Source organism: Notothenia rossii, assembly GCF_949606895.1.
Source record: "Notothenia rossii genome assembly, chromosome: 4".
In the NCBI taxonomy this organism is placed as follows: Eukaryota; Metazoa; Chordata; class Actinopteri; order Perciformes; family Nototheniidae; genus Notothenia; species Notothenia rossii.
This window is the reverse complement of record NC_136902.1, coordinates 75,798,259-75,825,189: the sequence shown is the minus strand read 5'-3', so window position 1 is coordinate 75,825,189 and position 26,931 is coordinate 75,798,259. Positions and strand designations below refer to the sequence as shown.

General features: G+C 39.9%; 1 protein-coding gene and 1 long non-coding RNA gene across 10 annotated transcripts in view; one reads left to right on the top strand and one right to left on the bottom strand.

The window, feature by feature from the left end:
- LOC307035863 (muscleblind-like protein 1) overlaps positions 1-26,931 on the top strand; it is a 124,609-nt gene that overhangs the window by 85,412 nt on the left and 12,266 nt on the right. For 7 of the 9 annotated variants that reach the window (XM_079675677.1, XM_079675676.1, XM_079675683.1 and 4 more), the window contains one exon: positions 18,060-18,230. In XM_079675677.1, the coding sequence (XP_079531803.1) occupies positions 18,060-18,230 (171 nt within the window). Of the gene's footprint in view, positions 1-14,251; positions 14,371-16,545; positions 16,657-18,059; positions 18,231-26,931 lie in introns of those variants that run through there. The other 2 variants (XM_079675675.1, XM_079675682.1) reach the window with 2 other exon arrangements.
- On the bottom strand, positions 14,877-26,803 carry LOC307035866. Its single transcript, XR_013807229.1, has 4 exons — positions 25,237-26,803; positions 24,496-24,532; positions 21,436-21,516; positions 14,877-15,666 (listed from the first exon to the last, which is right to left on the bottom strand). It is a non-coding gene; the product is annotated as an uncharacterized lncRNA (long non-coding RNA).

Sequence of the window (26,931 nt, the reverse complement as noted above, 5' to 3'; positions counted from 1 at the left end):
AGATGAAAACAAACTGTCACGGACCCTGCCGTGTTATCTATGATTATACGCTTTTCATTCATAATTTCAGCGGGAGGGAGGGGGAGTGGTGCTGAGGAACAGCAGAGTGCGAGCTGACAGGTGTCTGTGTTGACATTCCCCTTATTGTGGAATAAGGGGAATGCAGAGACTGGCTACAACTGTTTTAGGTTCAAGTTAGACAACTAATATCTGGGTTAGTGTTCATGACTTCATGTTTATGTCATCTTAATGGTTAATCTCAATACACAGACATTTTCCGTGCTTTCCAATAGTTTACAATCGTTTTATTCCACTGTTTAATAACCTATTCAATACAAACATGCCACTTGTAAAAATGAAATAACATTTCTGTGAACCGATATTTGTTTAGTGAGCTCATTAGAGGATGTTCCCATTTTTTGGGGATGTTCCCTTTGATTGTAAAATGTCAATGAAGATGTCCGACAGTATATTTGTTAATAATTACATACAACACATGGAATGTTTGTGTGTGTGTGTTCCAAGTGAATCTGCGGCCCCCTGGTGGCCAGTACATCACTTATGTGGCCCCCACCATCATCAAAGTTGCCCATCCCTGATCTATACAGTAGTTTGATAGATATTACGAAGATGATTTGAGGTCTCGTCAGAAGAATGTTAATATACTACGTCATTCCCCACAGCGTCCATGTAAAGTTGGCGTCAACCCTCACGGGGTGAAAACAGTATTTCCGGTCTCGAAATGTTCATAATAAAACCGGAAGCATTCCCCTCACTGTCAAATGATTTCACAGGGATATATCTGCAGTACTCATCCACTAAAAAACATCAGTTTATCCTTGTTAATTACACATCATTGATTGGTTTAAATTGCGTACAATGCTTTTGAAACAAATAGTTTTTTGGGAGTTTAGGATGGCCGAATACAGTACACTATACCCATAATCCTCAGCTATCGTTTGGGACTAATACATCCGCTTTGCTTGACAAATCCTGTGATTAGTCCTCAAGCTCTGTGATTGGATGTTGGAGTGGCAGTGCGCTAAAGTTACGCAGAGCGTCAAACAGCTCTATGAAATTGAATGAAACCACGACAGACTATCCAAAACTGGACTCGAACAAAGTTTTTATTTTGCAAATATGGCAGTAGCCATCAATAAGATAAGATAAGATGAACCTTTATTAATCCCCAAGGGGAAATTCAGTTGTACAACAGGGTAGGCGTGAAAAAACAGGACAGCAAAGATTCACACAAATCAAAAATAAATAAAATCAAGATTTTTTTTTAAATGATAATAATAATAATAAAAGACTATGAAATAGGAGATGAGTAAAAATAAGAGTAAAATAACTGTAAAGTAACTGTCAACATAATTATGTACATATTTGGTCATCTAAGTTATAAAGTACGGAATAAGTTAAAGTGACAAGTGAAAAGTGAAAATTGACATCTGTACATAGTGACATATCTATGTACCTTTTTAGTCTACTACTAATAATATGTTAACATGGGTTGTGGAAACAGTGTATTTTATGTCCAGTGATTTAATTGTATTTCTTTTTCATCATTAACCTCTTATTAATGCACCGCGCTTGGTGCGTTGTTGTGGAGGGATGAGTCTGTGGCTGAACGTACTCCTCATCTTCACTAGCTCTACGTGGAGTGGGTGGGAGGGGTTCTCTAGGATGCTGTCGAGCTTCCTCCTCGTCCTCCCCTCTGCCACCTCCTCCAGATTGTCCAGTCGTACTCCAACTACAGAGCTAGCCTTCCTCACGAGCTTGTTCAGCCTGCCAGTGTCCCTAGTGTTTGTGTTTCCACCCCAGCACACCACGGCAAAGAAGAACATACTGGCCACCACAGACTGGTAGAACATCTGCAGCAGCCTCGTGCACACGTTGAATGACCTGAGCCTCCTCAGGATTAACAGCTTACTCTGTCCCTTCCTGAAGAGAGCATCGCTGTTGTCTGTCCAGTCCAGTTTATTGTTTAAGTGCACTCCCAGGAACTTGTAGCTGTTCACCACCTCCACATCCTTCCCCCTGATGGTGATGGGGGTCAGAGGCCCTCTTCCTGCTCCGCCTGAAGTCCACCACCAGCTCCATAGTCTTGCTGATGTTGAGCTTGAGGTGATTGTTGTCACACCAGCCTACAAAGTTCTCAAACAGGGCCCTGTACTCCTCCTCATTGTCATCTGTGATGCAGCTGACAATGGAGGAGTCGTCAGAGAACTTCTGTTGGTGGCATGAGCCGGAGTTGAAGCGGAAGTCGGAGGTGTAGAGGGTGAACAGGAATGGTGACAGCACAGTTCCTTGGGGGGCTCCGGTGTTGCTCAGCAGCACATCAGACACGCTGCCCTGCAGTCAGACATACTGAGGTCTGTAGGTGAGGTAGTCTGTGATCCAGGCCACCATGCTGTGATCCACCTGCATCACTCACTGACAGCTTCTCAGCTAGCAGGTGTGGCTGGATCGTGTTGAAGGCGCTGGAGAAGTCGAAGAACAGAATTCTTAGTGAGCTGTGCGGCTCCTCCAGCTGTGTATAGGCTCTGTGGAGCTTGTAGGTGATAGCATCCTCTACACCAATGTTTTCCTGGTAAGCAAACTGTAGAGGGTCCACTAGCTGTTTAGATCACTAGGCCTGTGACGATAATTAATTTTGTTGGACGATACATTTTCCCAGAAATGATTGCGATAAACGATGATATTGTTGTAAGACCATTTTAGACCACTGACATCATGATAATATATAATACTAATTCAAGTACAACCTTTTTTATTGAACATTCAACATTACAAATGAAATATGAAATAATATTTAAATATATAAATGATATATAATAAATAAAACAAAGTAATTAAATTATAAAAGATTTATTAAATAAATCACACACAACCAAAACTATAAATCAAATAGACTCAGGCTGGAAAACAGAGCTCTTTTGTGGCCAAAACACGCAATTGCGAAAATGCAGTTGTAAAAAATGTTTTTAAAAACTAAAGTAAGTCGGAAAGATGGGGGCTCTCCATCTCTAGCTGCCGTGTTCGCTCCCAGCTGGGTCAAAACGGAATGGGGTGGTTGTGTTTCAGTTTAAGGTTGGTCGTATTGCTAGCTTTTGTTGCTACCTTTTTAAAACAAATGCGACATACTGGCTCATTCAAGTCCCTAGGTTCGCCTCATTGATTTGTGAATTTGTGAATGTGGAATTAGGTTTTGCAACAAATTCCATTTAACTTCAAATTCCCCTCGAGTAAGTCACACGGCGTCTCCTGGGTTAGGGTTAGGTACTTGTACTTGTACTCTCACTTTTGTTGTTCTGCAGCGCCTGACTTGACTTTCCCCCATCACCCCTTTCCTTTCATCTGTTTCTGACCCTCTGCTCTTCATCTGATCTTTGGAGTTCAAGCACAATGCAGTGTGATCCCCTTCTTTAAAACCATGAACACATAAACACACATACACAGTACAATCCGGAGTGTTCATTTAACACTTGTAGATAAGGAGCATATGTTCACTGGCTCAGTGTTAAAATGGACTCTTTAAGTGTTAATTTAACACTTAACACTCCCTTCAAGTGTTAAATTAACACTCAGGATTTGACTGTGTATACAGCAAACAAAGTGTTACTCTCCACTGCAGTCACACACAGACACGCAGTTCTCAATAGAGAGGGGCCTGTGAAATCATGAGCATTCACCTCAGGTAGGTAATCACATTAGAGTGGCTTTGGTGCCTGGTTAATGTTATTGCAGGATGCAACAGACAGGATTTTGGAGGATAGGCAAGGCATTTTTAATTGATTATGTATGAGTGTGCCGTTGTGAAAGCCACTGCAAGAAACATTCAAATGATGACGTCATGGAATAGAGAATGTTATATAGAGGGGTTAACAATATCTCGTTGCAGTTTACATGTTGTCCGAAAAGACATGTACTGAAGGTTAGTTAGTGAATGTTTAATGTCTCTATATAACCTTGTGAGAGACTAGCAGTATGGCTCTATGTCTGCCTGTCCGTTGATGGTAATGTTCAGGTACTCAGTTTTTTCTTAAATATATATATTTTTTTAATTGACTTCTGAAGATGTGAGACAAACTAAACTTCACGCACGTAAATTGGTATCTGTGACTAAGACTGCACCTCGGCTAAAAGAACAAACACTTTGCAGACAGAGCACTTTTAAGCAAGCTCATGCTCTTTTAATAAAACTGATGAAACTTAAATCACATTTTATTTTAGATGATTCATTCATTTAAGTTTTGCACATCTATTTCTGCCAAACGACGTCTGTTCCCGAGAGACTGCAGTAAACAAGCCAAGACTGTGAGAGATTTCTGTCTCTGCATCCGTCATTACCACCTTTTATTTCCCCCCCCCCCCCCCCGCAGTTATAAACATGCATTCATGAATTTAGTCATTGCCCCATCACTCACTCCTTTAATTAGAAAATAATAAGAGTTGGATGAGAGGTTCATTAAATCTCATCCTTGAGAGCCATCAGCAGAAAACACAGGAGTGAGATATTTATCACGCTTATGAAAATAAATACCTTCTCTAGTTTTGTTTTCTCAGCAGAGACTGCACATTGGTTAGGAGGACAGACTCAACATCCTAAGACAGAGCAATGACCAAGTGATAAAACCAAAAGACAGACAGGGTTTAAATGAAAGGGAGAAGTAAAAGTGTCACAATCTTATGAAGGACCCAAATGCAGCACTCGAGAAACCACGGAGTATTGGTAATATACTTTATTGGTAATAATACCAGAGCAGAGGGATACCGGATGAGGTACAGGCAAACAAACCAGAAGTGCAGAAGGTGAGTCAGGCTCAGACAGCAGGCAAGGCACGATAGTCCAAGGACAGGCAGGATCAGGCAGAGCAGGCAGGTCGGGGACAGGCAGGGTCGGAACCGGGTAGGCAATCTGGTGACAAACGCGTGATAGACACTAGCATAAGGCAAAGTACGATCTGGCAACGGGTGTGTGTCTGGTGAGGGTTTAAATACTGGCAGTGAAACTAATGGGTGCAGTAGAGAAAGAGAGTGAGCAAAAACGTAGGTGTGGTTAACAGGTGAGACAGGTGAATGGAAAACTACTGGTGAAAGATGGAGCAGACTGTGACAAAAATGGGGAAACATTAAAAATGCAAGAGTTTTAAGGAAGTATTGTAAGCGAGGGAGTAGGGGAAGGATTAACAGACTGGTGAAGAAGGCCAGCTCTGTCCTGGGGAGCCCTCCTGACACTGGTCAGGTTGACACAGGTGGTGGGAGACAGGATAATGGCAAGCTGTCCTCCCTGCTGGACAATGTGTGTCACCCCCCCCCCCCCCTCCAGGACAGCTTGTCTGCACTGTGCAGCTCTTTAAGTGCAGTACGGTGTCTCACGGAGAGATACCGCAGCTCCTTCCTCCCTGCAGTGGTCAGGCTGTACAACCTCCACGGCCCCTGGTAGACCCCCACACACACACATATGGGGTCTACCAGAGAGAGATAGAGCCGCTGTGTTGTGCTGAGTCTGTCAGAGCACTTACTCACTGCAGCTTACCTGCTTGTGTTTAATGTGTACTGAACTATATGTCACAAACCCCCCACACACACATAAAAAGACTAAAACACTCCTGTTGTGCAATACTACTTATGTGCTATGTATATATATAAATACCGTAAATAGCTGTCCAATTTATACTACCACCTATTATACTTTCACCTGGCTGCTATATTCAAAACCATTCATCCCTTGTGCACTCAAACTTTGAAATTCTTGAAAGGCTTTTAACTTGATTATTTATTTATTTAGTTGGAATGCTGTTAACAGCATTCCAACTAACTGTTATTCTACAGACGAAAAGTTTATTATTTCGCCGGTATTTTGGCCCTCTTCTCCTCACGCATTGAACATCGCAGAAACTCCGGAATCGATGGCTATTACTTTTCTCATTCATAACTTTCATAATTCCAGAGATACATCCCATAATACATCACATTTTTAACCATTGAAGTGGAGAAATTCTTCAACTTCAACAAATCTTCATGCGACCTCAACTGCTAACTGTTCCTTCATACTTTCACTCAGAAACCTCATTCTAACTTTAAAATGTTACACATCTTTCTGACATTATTCGTGTAGCACAACTTTTAAATCTGATACATTTAGAGATGTTAAACATTGTTCAGACCTTGTTTTAGAGGTTTTCATCAGATTTTAGAGTGCGTGATGTCACAGCGAGAGTGTAGAAAATCTTGAAATTTGCCTTAATATATTTTTTAAAACTGCCATAATTCCCAAACCCTACATTCCTGAGACATAATTTATCACGACAAACGTAGGAAAACATCTCGTAGCTTGAAAAATGACAAATAATTAAGCAAAAATAATTAAACAAAGTGCCTCTTGAGGGCATGAAGTGACAAAAACGTTCAACATTCCTCCATTAAACCCGATTGTAATTTCAGGCAGATATTTCCTCACGGCAGCAGCCGCACACCTTTAGTTAAACTGCCAAAAAGGCCACATTATTAACACGAAACTACACAAAAATTACACTTCAGATACTCAACTTCCTTGACATGCTTCACGTTTTGAAATTTCACAGATATCTGTTATGGTTCTTCCACAAAACGTTCACATGTAAGAGGTTTATCTCTCATTCAGAACAATGGAAACCTTTGATCTCTGGACGCCTCGTTAGCTCCAATATAAACACCTGTGTCATGGAACACGATGATGTCATCACTCCAACTGACATGCTTGCTCAGAGCAGCGAACTTCAGATAGCAGTGTGCTAAAAGTCCAGCCGTGAAGACATCTACAGGACAGTTTTGTGATTTCTTCAAATGCCGTTACCATGGCAACACTCGCCTTGAAACACGGTTTTCTCATAACTTCAGTGAAAGTGCTCCAAACGCCCCAAAACTTCACAGGTTTGGTAACGATAGAGCCATCAACGCATCTAAGCGTATTATGGGGTGTCATCAAATGCCGTTGCCATGGTGACAGATCATTCGCCATCAAGTTAGTTCAGAAGTTTGCAGTTCAAATATTCTGCTGCTTTTCCAAGCCTTTTTACTTTCTTTTCTTCTCTCATCACACATTCAAGCCCCCAGTGTTCATGTATCATTTCAATCTCAATTCTTCACTTTCTTCTTACACATTACATTTCAGCATAGCAGTTTAGCGTCAGATTTTCAGCATAAAGCATTCCCACTAGCAATTTCTTCAGGAATTGCACTCTCTAGTTTATTATTGTGATGCTATGAACTATTTATAGCGTAAATTTGAATGATCCACATCTGTGCTCCCGGGTGTATCTGTGTGTTTTCTTCCTGTATGTTCCTGCCTGTGTACCTGACATAAGCTGCATGCTCATAACCAATTGCCCCTAGCGGGATGAATAATGTTGTTGATTGATTGATTGATTGATTGATATTTCGCTAAACTGTTATTGGTACTGGATGTGTATTTTGTAAATTGTGTGATTTCTAGTTTTTTATCTTTAATATTTGTTTTCTTCTGCATGCTTCTTGAGAGAAATTAAGCACATTTTGGCTATTTGCTGTAACAACTGTAAAATCCCCCTCTGTGGGACGAATAAAGGTATTCTGATACTGAAGGAGAGAAAATAGAGAGGGAGACACATTTTTAAAAGAGGGCAAATTAACAGAAACCACACTGTTTAGCAGCACTTTGTCTCCATGCAATATAATATTGATCCTTGATCACCAATATGGAGCGGATGTTTTTTGCTGCGTTTAGCATGCTCATTCCCAAAAGATGATACATCAATCCTAAATGACCATCTTCAAGCAACCATTACTGAAACATGCAAGTTAAATGCAAAGATAAAGATAGCTCTCTTGTAAATGACCTAAGAGGCCAATTTGGTTGCGGAAATGCTGGCATCTGTAATTGAATCAGCATGATATTTAATATGAGGCAAATAACGTGATCCCTTCAGAGACTGACAGACAGGAAGGTGGAGTCAACAGGCAGATTACAGCTAAAGAGGAAAAGAGAATGCAGCAATGAAAGGGAACGATGGATGGGTGGAAAGACATCAAACGATGTAACATGGACAGTGATGGACAGATGGAGAGAAAGTAATAACAGAGGAGAACAGCGTGGAGGTGAACAGGAGTGGTTTGTTGCGTGCTAGATTGAAGAATGTCTGTAATATCCCTTTATTGTTATTGTGTATGTCGCAGGGCTTGCTGTTGGACATTGTCATTCCTCAAAAGGCTTTAACTGGATTACAGCGGTATCAGGCTCAGCCATCAGAGAGAGATAGAGCCGCTGTGTTGTGTTGAGTCTGCCAGAGCGCTTTCTCACTGCAGCTTTCCTACTCGTGTTTAATGTGTACTGAACTATATGTCACAAAATATGTAATCTAAATAACAGAGATTACCACCAGAGTATTCATGCAAAGCATATTTAAGCTTCAGTGTAACCTCACTTGAATTTTAAACCACATTTGTTTTCTGACCTTTATCTCTTGCAAATTATAATCTGGCTCCTATATACACACGCACCACGTATCAGTGGCCTCAGTGACAACGGATGAATCCATTAAGAGAAACGCTTAAGGAAGGTGATCACCCTGCTCTATGCTGAAGTGGTACAAGCCAACTTTGATCAATGTAGATCAATGTGGATGAGTGTGCAGCCCGAAGGCGCTACGTGATGATGGCCCTCTTCTCTGTCGCACAGTGTATTTGTGTGTCTATGTCTATGTACGTGTGTGTGGAAGGGAATTAAGACACACTTTGTCATGCTTTTCTACAGACCACCAAAATATATATCCTTAACCTTAAAATGACTCTGTCTAGGTCTACTCCTTCTTTCTGTCTCTTTATGCATCTTTATGAGAACATGGCATTGTGCCTGCTGAATGGTCCGATGCAGTGGTGGTGGTCCTGAGGCAAAAAACATGTCATGTTCACTGTACTCAGTTATTTGTGATGAGTCTTCAATGAAAAAAAAGTCATAGAAAATATCAATGAATTAAACAATCAATTGTTATCTTCATTTGTTTGGGTCAGGCAGAATTTCTTCCAGCTCTGAAGTTGCTGTTGGTTTACATGCTGTAGCTCTAGATTACTGTAATTTCCCTTTGTTTTTAGCTTTGATACTTTGTCTTATACAGTAGAAGAGAAAATGTGAAATGGCTATGGAGAAGAAATGGCCTGTGTCTGTGTGTATCTGAGCATTGCTCTGTGTGCTTGCACATGGGTATCATCACTTTATGGAGTAATGAATGCTAATCCTCTCTTATCTGCGTTAACCTCGCAGCAATGACACTAGCTGCTGATGCCAGTAGAGTGATGCCCTTCGTTGGAGTAGAATAAGAGTGTGTGACACTATGTATAAGTGCAGAAATGTAGCATGTGTGCATCCAACAAAAGATGTCTCTACTTCCGTCTGACAATTTTCTCTCTTTTTGTGAGTTGAGAGCTTCAGAGTGTGGTCTTGTGATTGTCTGCCACGTCCTCCATGAGTCATCAGACGTGGTATAAAACAAAACATTCCAGCCCAATGACTCGAATGCATTTCATACTGACTTGCTTAATCAGGAGAAAAAAATGATTCTTTTGAAACTGAATCCATCCTAAGATCAACATACAAAACAGTGATTATACACATTTCTGTTCACTCATGCGGCTGCGTCTTGTTGTTTGTGTCCACTCATGCGTTTTTTACACTGAAATCAGCCGAGTGCTTGATACCAACAGAGTCTTTTGTTTTCACATTGGATGCATTTAGAGTAGCTGCTAAAGATCACAGTACAAACCAAAGGCAGCTGCCAGTGAGCATCTTTTGTTCATTCACAACTTCATCTTCAATTGTTCACTCTGTCTTCAAATTAAGATTTGTATTTAAATGTTCTCCATCTCTTGATTGAACACACAATGACATTGGGTGAAAAGCAATTTAAGGAAAGAGTGACATTAGGGAAAGATCATGATGTGAAAAAAGGGGGAGATTTAGAAGAGGTCTATTCCCAGCAGCCATTCAGACTCATATATCTGCAGAATGAGCGTTACAAAGATGGGCAGAAAATAATTAGGCCTAAAAGCTGTTGAATCCTGTCTGCCTATTCACCAGTCTTCCGTTAAGACAGTTTTAATGGGTCTGCTTCGGCCATTGAATGGAAGAGAAAAGCTTATTTAGACAAAACTTCAGATAATGTCAATGGAGAATGCTTATGTTCAGAGTGAAGGAAAGAGGAAGGCAAAGATGAACAAATAAGAGGATAGAGAAAGAGGGTTAATTGAAAGAGAAATGGAGAAGAAGGGCCAGATCTCAGGGGCTGTGGCTCTCTACATCAGTGTGTGTGTGTGTGTGTGTGTGTGTGTGTGTGTGTGTGTGTGTGTGTGTGTGTGTGTGTGTGTGTGTGTGTGTGTGTGTGTGTGTGTGTTTTAGGGGGAGATAGCGTTGTAGGTCTAATAGGAGCAAAGCTAATTAGAGGCTTTGCCATACACATTTTACAATGACATTCCCACAGGAGCCAGGACAACACTTGCCACCTATATTGCACCCACAGACAGAGATAAGCTGTAGAGACTCTCTTTTCAACTTACTGTACATTTCAAGCTGATTTTACAGGCAACCTATAAATGAACAAGTTTGCTATATGACTGCAGCGGGGTCATTATAGGAGCTTGGTCTCCCACGATGGTTAGCAAAGATTAAAAGGAGGATCAGCTGCTGACTCAGTGACTTTGGCATTACATTTAATCCCTTTACCACCAACTTCTTTTCTTTTAGAAGCTAATTATTATGCCCTTGGACAGCACCTGACCCGTGTGATTTACCCTTTACGGTGTAAGCATGTAGTGTATGGGGTCCCTTTTTTAGTTTAATTTTGTAGTCATCTTTTAGTTGCATTTATTTAACAGATTCAAGCTGGTTATTTTTCCTTTGTAATTTGTCTCCTTTGCTATTTGTAATAAGTACAATTTGTATTTAAGTTACCTAAGACCAGTCCAATAAATGATTTTAATGAAAAAAATGACTTTTACCAAATCCATCTGGTTTTATAGTGCTTGTCTTCTTGTCTAGGGAGTGGGATTATAACAACTGACTATTAACTGACTTTTCTAACAATGGGGGATGTTCACGTCCAAAGCATTCAGCAACAGTCATTATCGGTTCATGGCAGCACCACTGTGAAATCTGGAAGTGCTTGAGATGGAGTTTTTGAGTATTGCACACCTTTGGAAATCTGAAATGACTTTGCTTAAGAGAATAACTAAATAATGTATGTTGTGACAATAAAACAGCTGGCACTTAAATTATTTATGACTATATTAAAAACTAGTGGGAAGAAAATGCTATGGTACGCAGCTATGAAAACCAGAGATCAACCATGTCGATACAAGCTTTATGTTGCTATCATACAATGAAGGTCATATTAGGAAAATAAAAAAACGGTTGCAAAAGTGGCCGGTAATTTATGTGAATTAATGTTAGTTGTGAATACCTGTTCAAGTTCATACATAACTGTTTTATATTCACCTTAGTTTACTGATCCTTTAACTAACCATGGAAAACAGTTAAATACAAGTTAAACATGGGTAACTTGAACCAGACATTTCTGCCATGCATAGCCTTAAAGTGAATAACAAGGAAGAAACAGCCCAGCTGACGGTGGCAGACTCCTGTTATTAGCCATGAAAGCTAATGATTTTGCTCCATTGTTAGCTTCCTGTGCTAACGATTTTGTTCCCGCATCCACCCAGAGCATGCTAACACATTGCCAGGCTAAGTAGTGCTTTTGGAAGCTGTAATTGGTGTTATGGCTAATTGAGCACTACGGCTAAAAGCTTTCTGCAGACTTGGCGTCATTTGTGACATAAAGGAACTTCACTTTTTTCTGAGAAGTGTTTTTCTGTGGATTCATCAGCTGTTTTATTTCAGTTACTGTCTCTATAGCTGTGCTGTGTCACTTCTGTCTATCATTGTCTATGATTCTGGAGCCTTTATCTATCTTTGTCACTGTCTCTAAGGCTTCTCCTTCAGCCCAGTTAAATTAGGTTTTAAAGTCATTAACTGATCCAGGCTATTATACCAATGCGGAAGGGGTGTTCCAGATTTGATAAATGATTGGAAAGAGATAATGAGACTTAAAAACATCAAGTATTAGCAGTGGCACACCGTGAGATGGAGAAAGAAGAGACAAAGATCACAGGATGTTTTTCCCTGATGACTTCAGGTTTTCTTTCAAAATGTGGCATACTAGTTCAGTGATTGCCTAATAAATGTGCTATATTCATGTGTATTTTGGTGAGTGAGTCTGTTTGTTATTGGCTAGTCTGGCAGCACGCTCAGTCCTCAGACAGGCCGTTCTTTGTGCTGTGTCTGATGTCATAATTTGTCGGACGTGTGCTTGCCAACAAGAACCTTTGGTCAAGAGAGCAAATGTGTGTGTGCTTATGTAGTTTCATCATTCCCATCAGCCAGAAGGCATTTTACTGACTGATGGTTGTCTTTGGTAGCAGGAGGGTGAGGCGGAATAAATAATGCAGCACAAGGGTATGGGACGGTGGCTGTCCAGACTCGAGCTCTACAGTTGTTACACTGGTCACGGTATTTGGTAGTCTGAAGGGAGCTGAGACACAGCGTATGCAGAGAGAGAATGGGTAAAACATCAGAGGCTTTTGAATTATGTGTGGTCAAATGGGAATGACTCATTCTTGACAGGTAGATGAAATGATAATTTACAAATCAATGACTGATTACTGGAGAGAACATGGGACACAGTCTAGTGGAAAGATATGCGCCATTCAACCCTTTGTGGATGTAGATTTATGCCAGTGGAGACTGCTGAAATCAGCCAGACAGACTGCTTTGATTCATATTAATCTCCCTCTCTGTTTTTATAACCCTCTCTCACTGTCTACCTTTCCTTTCTTCTGGTATTGTTTTTGTCTCTGTTGCCAGTTCGTGACTGGAATTTGGTCACAGTTTTTATTATGGGACTCCATAGACACATTCTTCAGAGAGCTGCCAAAGTATCACAGGCTACGAATAAGACAGGTTTTCATCATATAGTTCCACAATGCAAAACCACACACACAAAAGAAAACGAGTCAATGACTTCATTATTATGTGATCCAACGTATCTTGACCATAAATTAGCAAATATGGTTACAAATTCAGTTTTATTCACTCCAGACAACAGTGTGGTATGGAGTAGACAAATACACAAAATAGGAGCAAAGGTATAAACAACCATAGTTTGAGACCCTTAACAACAGGTCTTCCTTACTATTTAGTTTCAATGATTTCAATCAAATAGATAATTAAAAAAAAAAACAGGATAAAGCAGTTGAGCTTATGCTTTCTGAGTCCAAACGAATGAATGAATAGATGGATAAAAGATTGACTAAATGATAATGACCAGCATCTAAGACACTTGTAAAAATGTGTCTTTAGGGTATGACCGCTTTGCTGAAAATGTGATTTATTTTGTGTACCTTGTCTTTCATTATCTATTTTACATTGCAAATTTCCCAAATCACGATTAGCCTTTTTACCACAACCTGTAAGCTGACTATCAACAAGAAGAACTTTCACAGACTGTCATTTAAAAACAATACATGTAAAAAAGTACATGTTATAAATGTATTAGTAAGAATGATCGACTTGGGTGGGGATAAAAGGGTTAAGAAAATCAAGTGCAAACTGTTCTGCCTTACAGTATTTTTTGGACAGCCTTGTTGATATAACCTTTTCATAGAGGATTATGTGATACTGAATAAAACCATGCTGTTGCCAAAATCAGAACCAGCCACATGTGAAACTTGAAACTGCAGTGGAAAGGCTGCCGATGTTATTCAAGTTAAAGTTTATTCAAGGTGAGGACATGTATAAGCATGTGTGTGTTTTGTGTATTTATACATTTATGTATATGTAGCCGAGTGTTTTTGTTTTATTCAATTATAACAAAAACACCATTATGTCACCCCAAAGTAAGAATTAGTGAATGTGTGTCTGTGTTTATGTGCATAGTGTGCCTGCCTGCCTGCCAGTGTGTGTGCATATGTGTTCAGGAGTTGACATATGGCTGAAAGGTATCTGGTGTAATGAGGCTAAGTTGATTTATAAGTGCAGAATGCTCCATTCCCCTGTGTGCACATGCAAACACATACTCTTAAGAGTGGGACTGAGACAGCTGGTTCACTTTCTTTAAGCGGTTTGCCAACTGAAACTATGCCTTGCCAGAGCCAGAGCCTGGCAAAATAATAAGGTTCAAGTTTCAGAGTCTATATTTGGTGATCCCCGTATGTGAAGGCTTTTCACAAAAAAGGATGTTAATGTCGTTTGGTGAAATGGCTCACTGGGAAAACTGATCAGTCCAGACAATGACCTGAAAGGTAGGATGGGAGGGAAACATTGAGAGAATGCATGACAAACAGACGTAGTATGCTAGCCTATTAGAGTCTCGGCGGAGGACTGGCAAACAGGTGAAGGTAAAACAGAGTCAACAAGAGTGGAGTCTGGTAGTCAACACTTTTAGGCAGAGGGAGCACTGCTTTGGATCAGACAGGATCACAATGAACCTATTCTGAGACTGTTTAGACAGCCGTGAACAGCAGAGAAAAGGGGAAGGGAAAGCAAGGACATAAGCATCCCAGGCACTGATCAATGGGGACTAAACATGGAGGATTGAACTGTTCAGACAACACTGCAAAAGATACTGGGGCTATGGTAAAAACAGAGGGGTATGATGACTACAGTATGTGAACGCTCTGACCTTTCTGAATGCAGCTGATGAAATGCTGAGGGAAATCCTCATTACTCTAAGCATACTAATTATAATTTCACCTTGGTGGTGTCTGTCCCCAAGGAACAAAATAATCAATTTTAGATTGCACTATATTATGAGCAAATTCATCCCACTGTGGTATTCTACAACTGATATATCAGGACAAGAACATTTATTATTCTGATTCAATTTCTAAAAATTAATTCAGTAAAAGGGTTTTCAAATGATGGAAATTAAACTTCCTTTAATTTGACAATTTCTTTATTAAGGGTTGTTGGTGCAAACCACATTATTTCAAAAATGTTGTTGCATTAAACATAACAGTTGAAAAGGTTTGAGCTCTTCACTATAACCAACACAGATTGACTTATGTTAAAATATCAGAAATATGATATATGATATATAATAATATTATACCACACATTCTGTAGACGCTAAGTCAAATTTGCTATAAAAATGATATAAAAAAATGATATAAATAACACACATATTGAATATATAGCTGCCTTAAAGTTGACCATTGCAAATCAATAAAGAGATTGCTTTCAACTGTCACAGTGAATCCAACAGGCACATACACTCACAGCTGGAGTTGTTAAGGTCCGGACACACTGGGCTGATTTTCGGCGTCGATAGATGTCTGGTCGTCGATGAGCGTCCTGTCGCCCTACTCAGTTTGGTGTGTCCTGCACCGTCGTGTCTTTTCGGCCGTGCCGACACCTTCCGCCGCCGATTCAACATGTTGTATCGGTAGGCTGTCGGCTAAAGGCCGTCGGCTGAAGTCTTTGCGGTGAGTTCTGGTGTTACTGTTGGCCAAGATGCAGGAGACGTGAGGCGACACAACAATCGGGTCCGTCGGGACGTGTTCTTTGGTGTCAGTTTGGTGTGTCTGGGCCTTTAGAGTCTAGTCACCCAGGGGGAAAGTGGCATTGTAAATCAAAAGACATTAACCAATTAGCGCTGATCAATAGTCACTCACTGGGGTGTAGACAGAGTAAGCACTGCTAATGTGTTCCTCATAGGCCAATCAGCATGCTGGGAGTGCTATTACTTTCAGCTCTCAGCCAATGAAAATGGAAGAACTCTTGACATTGTGCTGCTCTCCAATAGAAAGTATATTTCCTGCTGTAGCTAGGCAGAACATACTGCATGCGGAAATAAAGATAAGATGAGAGATAGAGAGAGGCGAGATAGAGAAAGAATAAGGGGGGGCTGGGAAGAATAGAGGAAGAGTCGGAAGAGTGCATGTGTTGGTTTATGAAAGCAGGTGTCATAGTGGGCAGAAATGGGTACCAGATAATCTCACTGAGATAAGCTGAAGCATGACAGCCAATCTTTAATTCCCCATGGGAGGTGCTACTGTGTAGTTGTCCCCGGGTTGTTTTCCCCATCCCTTGAAAATAGATGACTATAAAGAAGTAATAGGAAAAGACGCATTGGAGGATTCATTTTGACGAGCAAAGATTGAGTCGAGAAAGAAGAAAGGGTGGAAGCAACAAAAGAAGAGTGAGGGTGCTTCAGCTTTTCACACACGCGTGAACATGTTTGCATGCACAGATCACAGAAGCACCTTGACTGTTCTGTATTCATGATGAGGAGAATAAAAAATCAGTATGGGGATGGAAATGTACAGGGGATTGAGGCAAGAGGGTATGAAGGGGAAAAGGAGAGCAAAAAAAGAGGAGGAGATATATAAAATATTTCACATATCTGGGGGAGTGTTCAGTGGCGCAGGCATTATGAGACTGTAAATTACATTCCCTCCTACTCCCCTCGGGCTGCTGGCTGCTGGAGGAACATAATCGCCCACAGCTCAGAGGACCCAGACCCACACTGCACTGTCTACAGACACTAGCAAAATATCAGATGAAGTGCTATGATGTGTTTGTTTATTGTAAGTCTTCTTCAATCTTTTGTTGATCCGCCATTGCTTCTTCAGCCTGTTCTTTTCTGAAATAATGTTAAGTATTGACACATAAGTCATTCGTCTCGATTGGGCAGAAATCAATTGTGATTGAGGACCATGTCAAGTATCAACAAGGACAGCTTCAGAAGCGAAATAATAGAGGATTGTGGGTCTTATGGGCTGATTGAAATTCAAAACAATCCCTTTTCTGTGTTAGAGCAACAATTCAGCAGAAGTTCAGTTGAGAAGCTCGTCTTTACTTTTATTTTCTTGTCTTTATGGTTATACAAAAATATATATTGCCAATGTTTTGAACTTGTGCCTCCTTTCATTGTACCATCATTTGTCTCACATAAAGAAGAAATACCTTTTGAATATGAAAAGACAGAAACAATCATTGGTCGACTACTGATCGATTACTCCATCAACAGGAAAAATATGTTGTTGTATTTTTTCATTAATGATGTCAATCCAGGCATTTTCCTAACGTATCATCATCGTCTATTGAGCTATTGGCAAAAAGTCGAAAAGAGTTACTTTTTTACACAATCTGCACCAAAGATGTACAAATTACGACAATCAGCATTCAGGTTGCCAGCTGAGAAGTGTTGAGTACCCCAACGTTTTATGTTAGAAATGTATAGTACAGGTCCCCAGCACATAAGAAACTGCCGGATGCTATGTTGAGCAAATTGAACAATTAGTTGTGTTGATTAGCATTAATTACCGTTATAGCCTATGCTATGGACAATAGCTAAAAGATGGCTTGGCCCGATTTGGACAATTTCCGAGTGGTTTTTCGGGGTTATTGAGGATGCTGAGTCCATTTCTGACATTTTCATTTCCAGAAAATGCCAATATTTTTACTCTCTGTGGGCTGATTTATATTTAATTTTGTCAATATTTTTGATGCAGTCTGTATTGTAAGCAACTACAAATGTCTCACAATATGTAACAATTTAATGGTGTGTATTCAAAATAAAAATAATTAAAACATGTAATTAAATATATTAAATATATATATAAATAAATATATTATTATCATTATTAATATATTTAATTTGTCTTAAAAAAGGGAAAGTTAGCGAGCGCAGAGCTAGGTTTATGAGGGGGGAAGAGAAAGCAGAGCTGATCAGTCTTCTTTACGACAAAGCCAGTGGCAGGCCCAGATGTTAGGGATGTCGGGTCAGAGCCGACTAAATCGGAGGGCAGCCAATTTGGTCAAGGCTCATTACTTCTTTACATTAGGCAACAGTTAAAGGAAACGCTTTTCTAATCATGCTCTTTCCATGTCTCTATTTCCCTATCCCTCCTTTATATTCTCTATCCCTCCCTCCTTTATCCTCCTCACCTCTGTCCTACTTCCTCCTCCTCCTACCACACCCCATCAGGGCCGTTGTTCGAGGGAGAACTGTAAGTACCTGCATCCTCCTCCCCACCTAAAGACCCAACTGGAGATCAATGGAAGGAACAACCTTATCCAGCAGAAAAACATGGCAATGCTGGCCCAGCAGATGCAGCTTGCCAATGCCATGATGCCCGGCACACAGCTACAGCAAGTGGTGAGAGGACACATGCACAGCTCACATGAACATGAACACATATAGATTTGACTTTTGTCCTGCAAAAATGATGTATAAAACACTTCACATTTCAACTATTACATTTAAGTTTCAGTGCAGTATGATCACAACTTTGGAAGATTAAGTCATGAAACGTCAATGTTTATATACAGTGATAAAGTATGATATTTCCGTCATGCAAAACACGCTCAAATCAATGCATGCACACCCAGACACACTTGCAGTAAATCAGAAATGGCTTTGTGACTGTGCTGCATGCTCCAACAATCTGAAGGTAATGGCCGGAGCTCCAGTCAGCCAGTTCAAATGAATCTTTCCCCGATCCATGAAACCTTACAGAGTCAGTGAGACCTGTCAGTCAGGCTTGAAGTAATTCCTCTGTCTTCACCTCTGTCCCTTTATGCTAAAGTTAGAGTGGTGGAGTGAATATTTCTCAGACTATTCAAAAGAGCTTCAGATGCTGCATGCTGACACACACACGCACATCCACACTCAGCCGATGGCTTATCAGCCTTATCTAGGGAAGAGGGGCTGAGTTGAGAGGACCATTGAGAGAAACCGAAGGGAAACCATGAAAGGGTTTAAAGAAGCAATAGATCTCCCTTGGACGGCAAAGCCTTCATTTTCTGTTTATCCAGTTAAACCCCACGGCCCCGCGGGTGGGGGTAAAACAACATCTTGCAAGAAACATCGTCTGAGGGCATCTTAATATTTAACAAACTATGAATGTGTCATACCCACTTAACGGGAAGAAACTCAGCTATCAGACAATATTAACCATTTTTAGCTAAACGACACAAAAGGGTAATAAAAAAGGCTCTGAATTAGCCCTGAGCGAAAACATGCTAACGCACTTAGCACAGAAAATACACAGTTAAAATACCCTTATTACTTATCGGATCTGCACAAACAAGATATGGATTAGCAAACTGAGATTCCACAGATTCCAGACATATAAGTATCATCACTGAGTGATCAGAACTCGCGGCGAAACAACAACAAACAACAAAAATTAGCTTTATGGAGCCAAAACGGCTAAAAACGTCTTATCTTTGTTGTTTTCTGATCAAAGGTTGTGTTCAATGTGTCTGTCACTTTGAAATGACTGCTGACAATCCATCATTCCATTTTTATGTCAATAACGGAGATTTCATATTAGCTGCTAGCTACTAGAGTGTATGACAGCTTCCGGTTTTGGGCATTCTGTTCACTCTATTCACCAATGGGTAATGTTTAGATGTATTTTAGGAACTTCCCCTCGATTCGATTGGCTCTAACGGTTAAAAAGGTGTCAATCATCAAAATCGACCGAGGGGGGCCAAAGAAATGGAAAATCCACCCAAATGACCCCAGAATTGTATGTTTTTCTCTAAATCTCTCTAAAAAGGTCAAATGTCACTTATTTCGCATCAATCTTGATACCGGGTACTCATTATATGTAATAGTTTGGATTCCTAAAGCTTTTAGTCTACTATCCCATCATTCAAGGGTGATTTTCACTATAAGTAATTTTTTGGACGGACACAATGAATACATTTTTTTACTATGTTCAATCTGAATTTACTTTAAAATAAAAACAAACTATATTGATTCTGACTTTTTTACATCCAACTCACAGGTTTATCATTGCTTTGAGAAAAAAGATTATAAATGTACCCTTTTTAGAAGTGAAGATATATAAGTCAATTGTTCTGGGAATGTCATTTTTGAGTCTGAGGCCTGAAAAACAGGCTCGGGGCTCAACTGGTTAAGTCAGAATCAGAATACCTTTATTAGTCCCACAGAGGGGAAATTTGCAGCGTTACAGCAGGAAAGAGCCACAGACAGCTTAGTGTTGCATATCTTACATGCGTTAAAAAAAGTACTAAGTTATAATATAATAAACAAACAACACAACAATATGCAAAAAAAGTACTAAGTTATAATATAATAAACAATATGCTAAAAAAAGATAAAAACTAAAAAAGTTACATAATTTTCAAAAACAAATCAAATCTACAAATCAAATCCTGTAGCAGTTATTAGGATTTAGCAGCCCGGTATATATTACAGTTATTAAAGATGGCATATGTATATAAAGTCATGGGGAGAGAGAAAGTAAGGATAGGAGAGGAGCAGGAAGACATTTTGACAGAGAAGGACAGAGCAGAAGAAGAAGAAAGGAGGGAGGCAGGAAGAGATAAATGAACAGAATAAAGACAGGTCGGTAAAGTGAAAGAGATAAGACTCCAGCAGGGAGTAGAAAGTTCTTTAGACATACACCACAAAGAAAAGTCAAGAAAACAGAGCTATTTTGTGAGCAAAGGGAACCAAGGCTAAGACCCGGTAGTAGCCTTTTCAACAATCAGACTTTCTTCCTCCATCCCTCCCCTGTGTCCGTAGCTTAGTTTCCTGTCCCCTCCACAGTATCTCTACCAAATTATACCGGCTGCTTTCCCATTGTTTTGTCTAAAGCTGTCAACCCTCCCTCTACGGGTGTAGGAGAGTGTTTTTATTTCATTCATGGAACTGTGCAGAGGGTGAAGTAATTAGAGTCCATTACAGCTATCTGCGAGTGATGGTATTGGTGCTGCTTTTTATTAGAGTCATTGTCAGTGGACAGCCCACTTTACAATGACATCTATCTACAGTACTGTTTTAATCACTCCTTCAGTCACTGTTGGTTTACTTGTTTGGTGGAAAAAGTGTCGAAATAAGGTTTAAAGAAGGGTGTTACAAGTGACAAGTGTCCACAAAGTTTTCAAAATGTTTATGTTTGATAGATTTAAAGTAGAAATCTGTTGCACTTGTTCAGTACAGACATTCAATCAGACAACTATAAAACTCACCTTACCATCACAGTTACCGATTATTCATCCAAATGTGGCATTAACGATTGAAAGGGGAGAATAATCAAACACAGTACTAAGTTCTAAGTTTAGGTAAACCAATGTAAAGCTCATGCAGTCTGATACACAAAAGCCCTGCAATATATTGTATCTTCCTGAACTTTAGTGCATACTTTTAAACAGTTACAAAGGCGATGATTCAACTTTATGGTTATTTTGACTACGCAGTAGACTTGTATACTAGTGGGAGTTTATTATGTTTTGTAAACCTCATTTTTTCAATTGGGTTTGGGCTTCTGTGTTAGACTGCATTATTTTGTGTCATCATCATTCCTTCACAACAACATAATATTTACCTGCTTTACATGCAAAGGAAGGCTACCCATTGTGCTTTGGTGCAAAGTGGAGGATGAGGGAGAGGGGACTTACAGTTGATCCTGCAAAAACACGTATTCTGTTACGATCCTACTTAAAAACTGTCTACATACACTATTAGTCCAGGAGCCAAAGCCTGATTTTTGGATGAACCTTGTTTCATCTGATTTTTTTTTCCTGCTGTTTCTTGTAGCTTGGGGGTACCTCTTCAAAATACAGGAGGGTGCCCAGTGATATCCCTTGAGCATTTTTGGATATTAACCCCGTCATGGCCAAAACGCCAAAATCCCAGAAAAATAAGGATTTATGAGATTTCATGCAAAATACTCAAATCAAATGCACCCAATTTACTTTCTCCAATGTGTATTCAATAGGAGTACAGCAGGGTGTCAACTGATAACCTTTTAGCATTTTCAGATATTAACCCCTTCACGCCCAAATCCCAGAAAGATAAGGATTTATGCAATAATATTGAAATATATTCAAATCAATTGCATCACATTTGCCCTCCTCAATGTGTATATTCATACAGTGCATTGTATTCTAAATTAGTTCATACAGTATTAACCCTTTCAAGCTGACCCAGCAAAACATACTTTTTTTGTGCAGTGAATTCTGCAAAGACAATGCAAGCAACTGCATGGCATTTATTGCCAACAACAAAAAGGAAAGGCAAGCAGATTGTTGCTCATTATCAAATAGAAATGACACATTACAAATATTGCTGATGATCATCTAGTGTTAGGATCTTGAGCAACCCACCCTGAAACATGCACAGAACATTGTGCATGGCAAACCATGCACTTTACAACTGCACTTCTTGGAGTTGCAAGGGGTCTCACTCTTGCAGCTACATGCACCTGATCATCTCCAAAATGTAATCTGGGACAAGTTTGGCATCTTCTTGTAGATGGGTTGGGATCAGTGACCTGTTACACATATCTTTTTTCCATTCAAATTCCTCTGGGTTCAGTGCTGGCAGCAGGTTTACATTGAGATTTCGCCACAACATTGCCTGAAAGTGGGCCCTCTTAACATTCTCAATGAAGGCTTCATTTGTTGGTGGTAGAGCAGCAAGGTTTGGAGCAGACATATGTCCTTGTCCATTATTTCCCCCCAGACAAGTAGACTTGTGTGTGACATATCTGTGTTCTCCTTTATGCCATAACAGGCAGAGATGAAGGCAGTGGCTTGGTAGAGGACTTGCTGGAATGGTGAATCCATGTTGCTGATAGTTCGTACCCAGCTTTCAGGACTTTGATGACAGAGCCTTTTCCCAACCCATAGTAAGACGCTACAGTGTCAATATGGCATGGGCTGGTAAAAAGTTCTCGACAATTTCTGAATGCTTGGACAGTGTCGCCTTGATGTCCACTATTGCTCTTTCCTTGCGGGAGGATTCCATGATGAGTGGTACATCCAGTCCTGCCTGATGGTAAGGGTGAAGTAGTAGGACGAACACATCTGTGTCATCAGAAACCACAGAGATTTGATGGGCTTCTCCAGCACACCCCAGGACTTGTTGGACAATGATGGTGTCAGCTTCTTCCATTCTGATTTTCTAGCTCATATCGGCTCCTTCTTTCTTCCATCCTGATCTCGATGGGGCATGAGTCCTCCCCTGTCACCACCAACTTGTGTTTGTTTGTGCCCCGTAGATGGAAAAACCTGTCTTCGGTCAGTTCCTTAAATGGTAATAGATTGAGCTGTTTCTTGTTTTCAATGGATGACAAGACAACCTTCTGGGCTGGTAGCTTAGTTGATAGGAGGAGATGATGTTTCCTATTGACCACTGCCTCCCTGACATCTCTGGTGACAGACTTGATACTGTAATCATAGTATCTGTCAAAGATGAGGTAGACGTCACTCTCTGACAGGTATGAAATCAGCTGTGTTTTAACATTATCGATAAAATCAGCGACAGTACCATCAGCTGGCCAGTGTATGGTCCAAAGAAGTGCTGATCCATCAATGACAGTGACATCTGCATCACCGGCATTCCTCCTGGAGACTTCAACCTGGAGTGACTTCTTCAGTGTGGACTTGGCTTTACAAATTCGCATTCCGTCCTCTGTGAACATGGCAGTTGGGACTGGTGCCAGCTCATAGGCGAGGACATCCTTCACGTCAACATCGTGGTCGCTAGAGAACAGTGCAATGGTCCTCGAATAGATCACATTTAGGTCATATATTTTGGAGTCGCCAATTTTGATGGATTTGGTTGTTGTTGCCATGGTCTTCACTTTGCTTGAGATGGTGTTGTAAAATCCCTCTAGCCAGGTCTTTTCAAATTGTTCTAACATTGCCTCTCCAATCTTTACAGCACTGTCTACACTGGCAGTTGGAGGGACAATAGTGCCACATACATCTTGCCAAATACAATCTGGAGGCAGAATACGTATGTAACAAAATCTTGCAATTATGGTTTAATGACATAATCACAGGGTATATTACACTTTAGATGAAATGGTGACAACATGTGTTAGACGTGACATGAAAAGCTGGCATAAAAGGGTTAATAGTCATTAATTTGGAACGCTTGACCTCATTTATGAATAAACATGGGAGAAAGAACATTTGGTGCATTTAGTTTGAGAATTTTGCATGAAATCTCATAAAACGTTATTTTTCAGGGATTTGGGAATTTTGGGCATACAGGGATTAATATCCGAAAATGCTCAAGGGATATCACCGGGCACCCTGTTGGATTTTGAAGAGGTACCCCCAAGCTACAAGAAACAGCAGAGAAAAAAACGTTATCAGACGAAACAAGGTTTCCCCATGCTCCTGGACTATATGCATTTCCTGAGGAAATGAACAGGGCATGGTTGTTTTATTAAAATCAGGTGTGATTTTTTTAAGTGTTTACTTTTTATATTGAAAATGGGCTGGGCTAAAACAGCAGGTATAAAATAAGATTAATACATTAAAGAGATGCAAAGTTCCACATAGTTTCATTTTTTTTGCCTGTCATTTGCTTCTGTAGTGCTTCTGTAGTGTGCATCCCTTTAATCAAATAACAGACAGCTTCAGGTTCTTACACTCCCTCTCCAGAAGCCTCCAACGTTTTCCTCAGACCTGTTTAAGAAAATAATATGTTTTCATAACAATAGTAAATCCAAACAAAACTACCAACCCTGCCTTGTCCTAAATCTACCCCCACAGTTTTTACGAAGGTCAGTTTTAGAAACGTTATTATGTAGTTTACCAATTCTTATCAGAAATACTGATTGACAAATCACTTCATCAAGTCTTACAACATACAAATTAAGTAATTACAAACTCTACAATTAAATAAATTCCCCTTTGTTGCCTTTAATAAAATTGTCAACATTACTTAGTAGAGGTGTTGTGCATTACAAAACTGTTTCCTTTAGACACTTCAACAAACCAGAGTAAAATGAAATGACTGCTACTGTAACAGAACTACACCTGCTAAACTGATAAGCTAACGTTAGCTTAGCATTTGAAGTAGAACTATTCAATAAACATGTTATGTAGGATAAGTTTCCATCACAAAATTATTTAAAAAATGAAACAGAGACAAATTAAGCCAACCACAAAGTTTAATTTAAAAATAGGCTCTGGTGAGTGGTTTGACAAACCCAATTCGCACAGGTTAAAATGCTTTTAACTTTTGGTTATGTTTTTATAGCAAATGTAACCGAGCTGGTAGAGATCGTCATTAGTGTTTAATAGTATAAGCATATTGAACTAAAAGTTATTAAATGTAATTAAAATATAATTATGTGGCAGCTTATAACTTCAACTCATTATCTTACCTTAAACTTAATGCAACAATATGCGACGCTTGGCAGTGGCATCATAAACATCATTCATCTCTTCTGTTGCACTGAAACTGCATGCACAGAAAACAGGACACAGTTTCTGCATCTTTGCTGTATTCAGTGTGTAGGTTTTGAAGTTATCAGATGAAGTTTTCGGATAGTCCGGCAGGGTGGGCTGAGACGGGTCGCTTCCTCTATCTCCCAAGTCAGTAGCAGTAGGCCTAATGTATGGCAGATTCCCAGCACTATCAGCCAGCTGTCTGATGTCGTTACTGCCCGGCTCGGCTCCAGTCTCTGCTCACGGGACCCTCCTGTACATGTATCCGGTGACTCGATACTAGCAAAGGCACCAGCTGTGATCCAATGCAGGTTTTTTGTTATGTTTGCCATGAAAAATGTTTGTATAACCACCTTTTAAGAAGAAATTAACAGCTAACTAGCTAGCTATACTTTTGAAAATTACACTTGCTTCATTGTAATTGGTGGTTTGATTACTGGGCTGGTGCTTTGCGGCCGGATCAGGAATAAATGCATTGCAGTTAACGTCAAAGACAACTACTACTACAGTAATACCATAACCCAGTCGAAACTAGTCCGTCACTCGGTTTTCGTTATTTGAATTTGACCAGAAAGCAGTAAAAAAAAGATAATGCGAAGGCTACGCCGGGATTGTACTGGATCCGTCTGCGCCGCGTTACGGCTGCGCCACAGTTTTGTTCCGACCTCCTACAGCGTCATACCCCACCGGGTGCGTTTCAGAAGCGGAGCGTCTTGCGTGCCGGCTCGCAGTTTTTGTTGATTCGGGCATATTTACGGGACTACTTTGTACAGACAGAAAAAGTTAATAATAATTGTAATAGTCCAGTTATAAACCACATGAATCAAAGATATGCTGCTGTATTTTAGTGGTAAAAAAATGCATTCATCATCATAATTATTCCCAATTCCAGTCTTACAAACAGGCACCACCAGTATTATATTATACTTTAAATACACTCTTAAATTATAAATACGACAATACCTTAAACACAAAGTATGGAGGCCTAGGCTACTGTAACTATTTAGTTCATTGATTAATTATAATCGTTAAATGCTGGCTGATGCTAGGGTGTGGCTCTACTGCAGTAGGCCTACACTAGAATCTAGATGATGGGGAACGCTGTGATTGTCTTAAAGACATCCAGTTATATAAGTTTGTGCATTTGGATTGAGCCGGATAACTTAACCAATTACACTTGTTTCATAATAAACATTTGTATGTTTCCAATCCACTTCAAACACCTTGTCTCTAAGATGTTGTAAAGATAACGTTTTTTATTGAAAAATGTATTATAATATAATTATTTTGAAACAATATATGAAGCGATTAATTGATGTAGCTACAGTATTTGCATGCTCATTTAGTAGGACATGCTTTTTTAACACGGGTTCAGGATATGTAAAATGTACACACAAATTGCTGTGAGGAGGCATGCAGTGATATGTGTTTTTTATCATACTGTGTGAATATGCCCAATTTCACATAACTGTTTTCAATCTATTGCGATTGTTATTTATAGCAACAATCTGCAATGTCCGGTCATTATAGGACAGATATTGATGCAAAGTAAAGACAAATAGATTCCAGAAAAGGCCATTAGCAAGATCACAAATGTTTTTGCAGGATGACATCAGTGTATTGTTACAGTC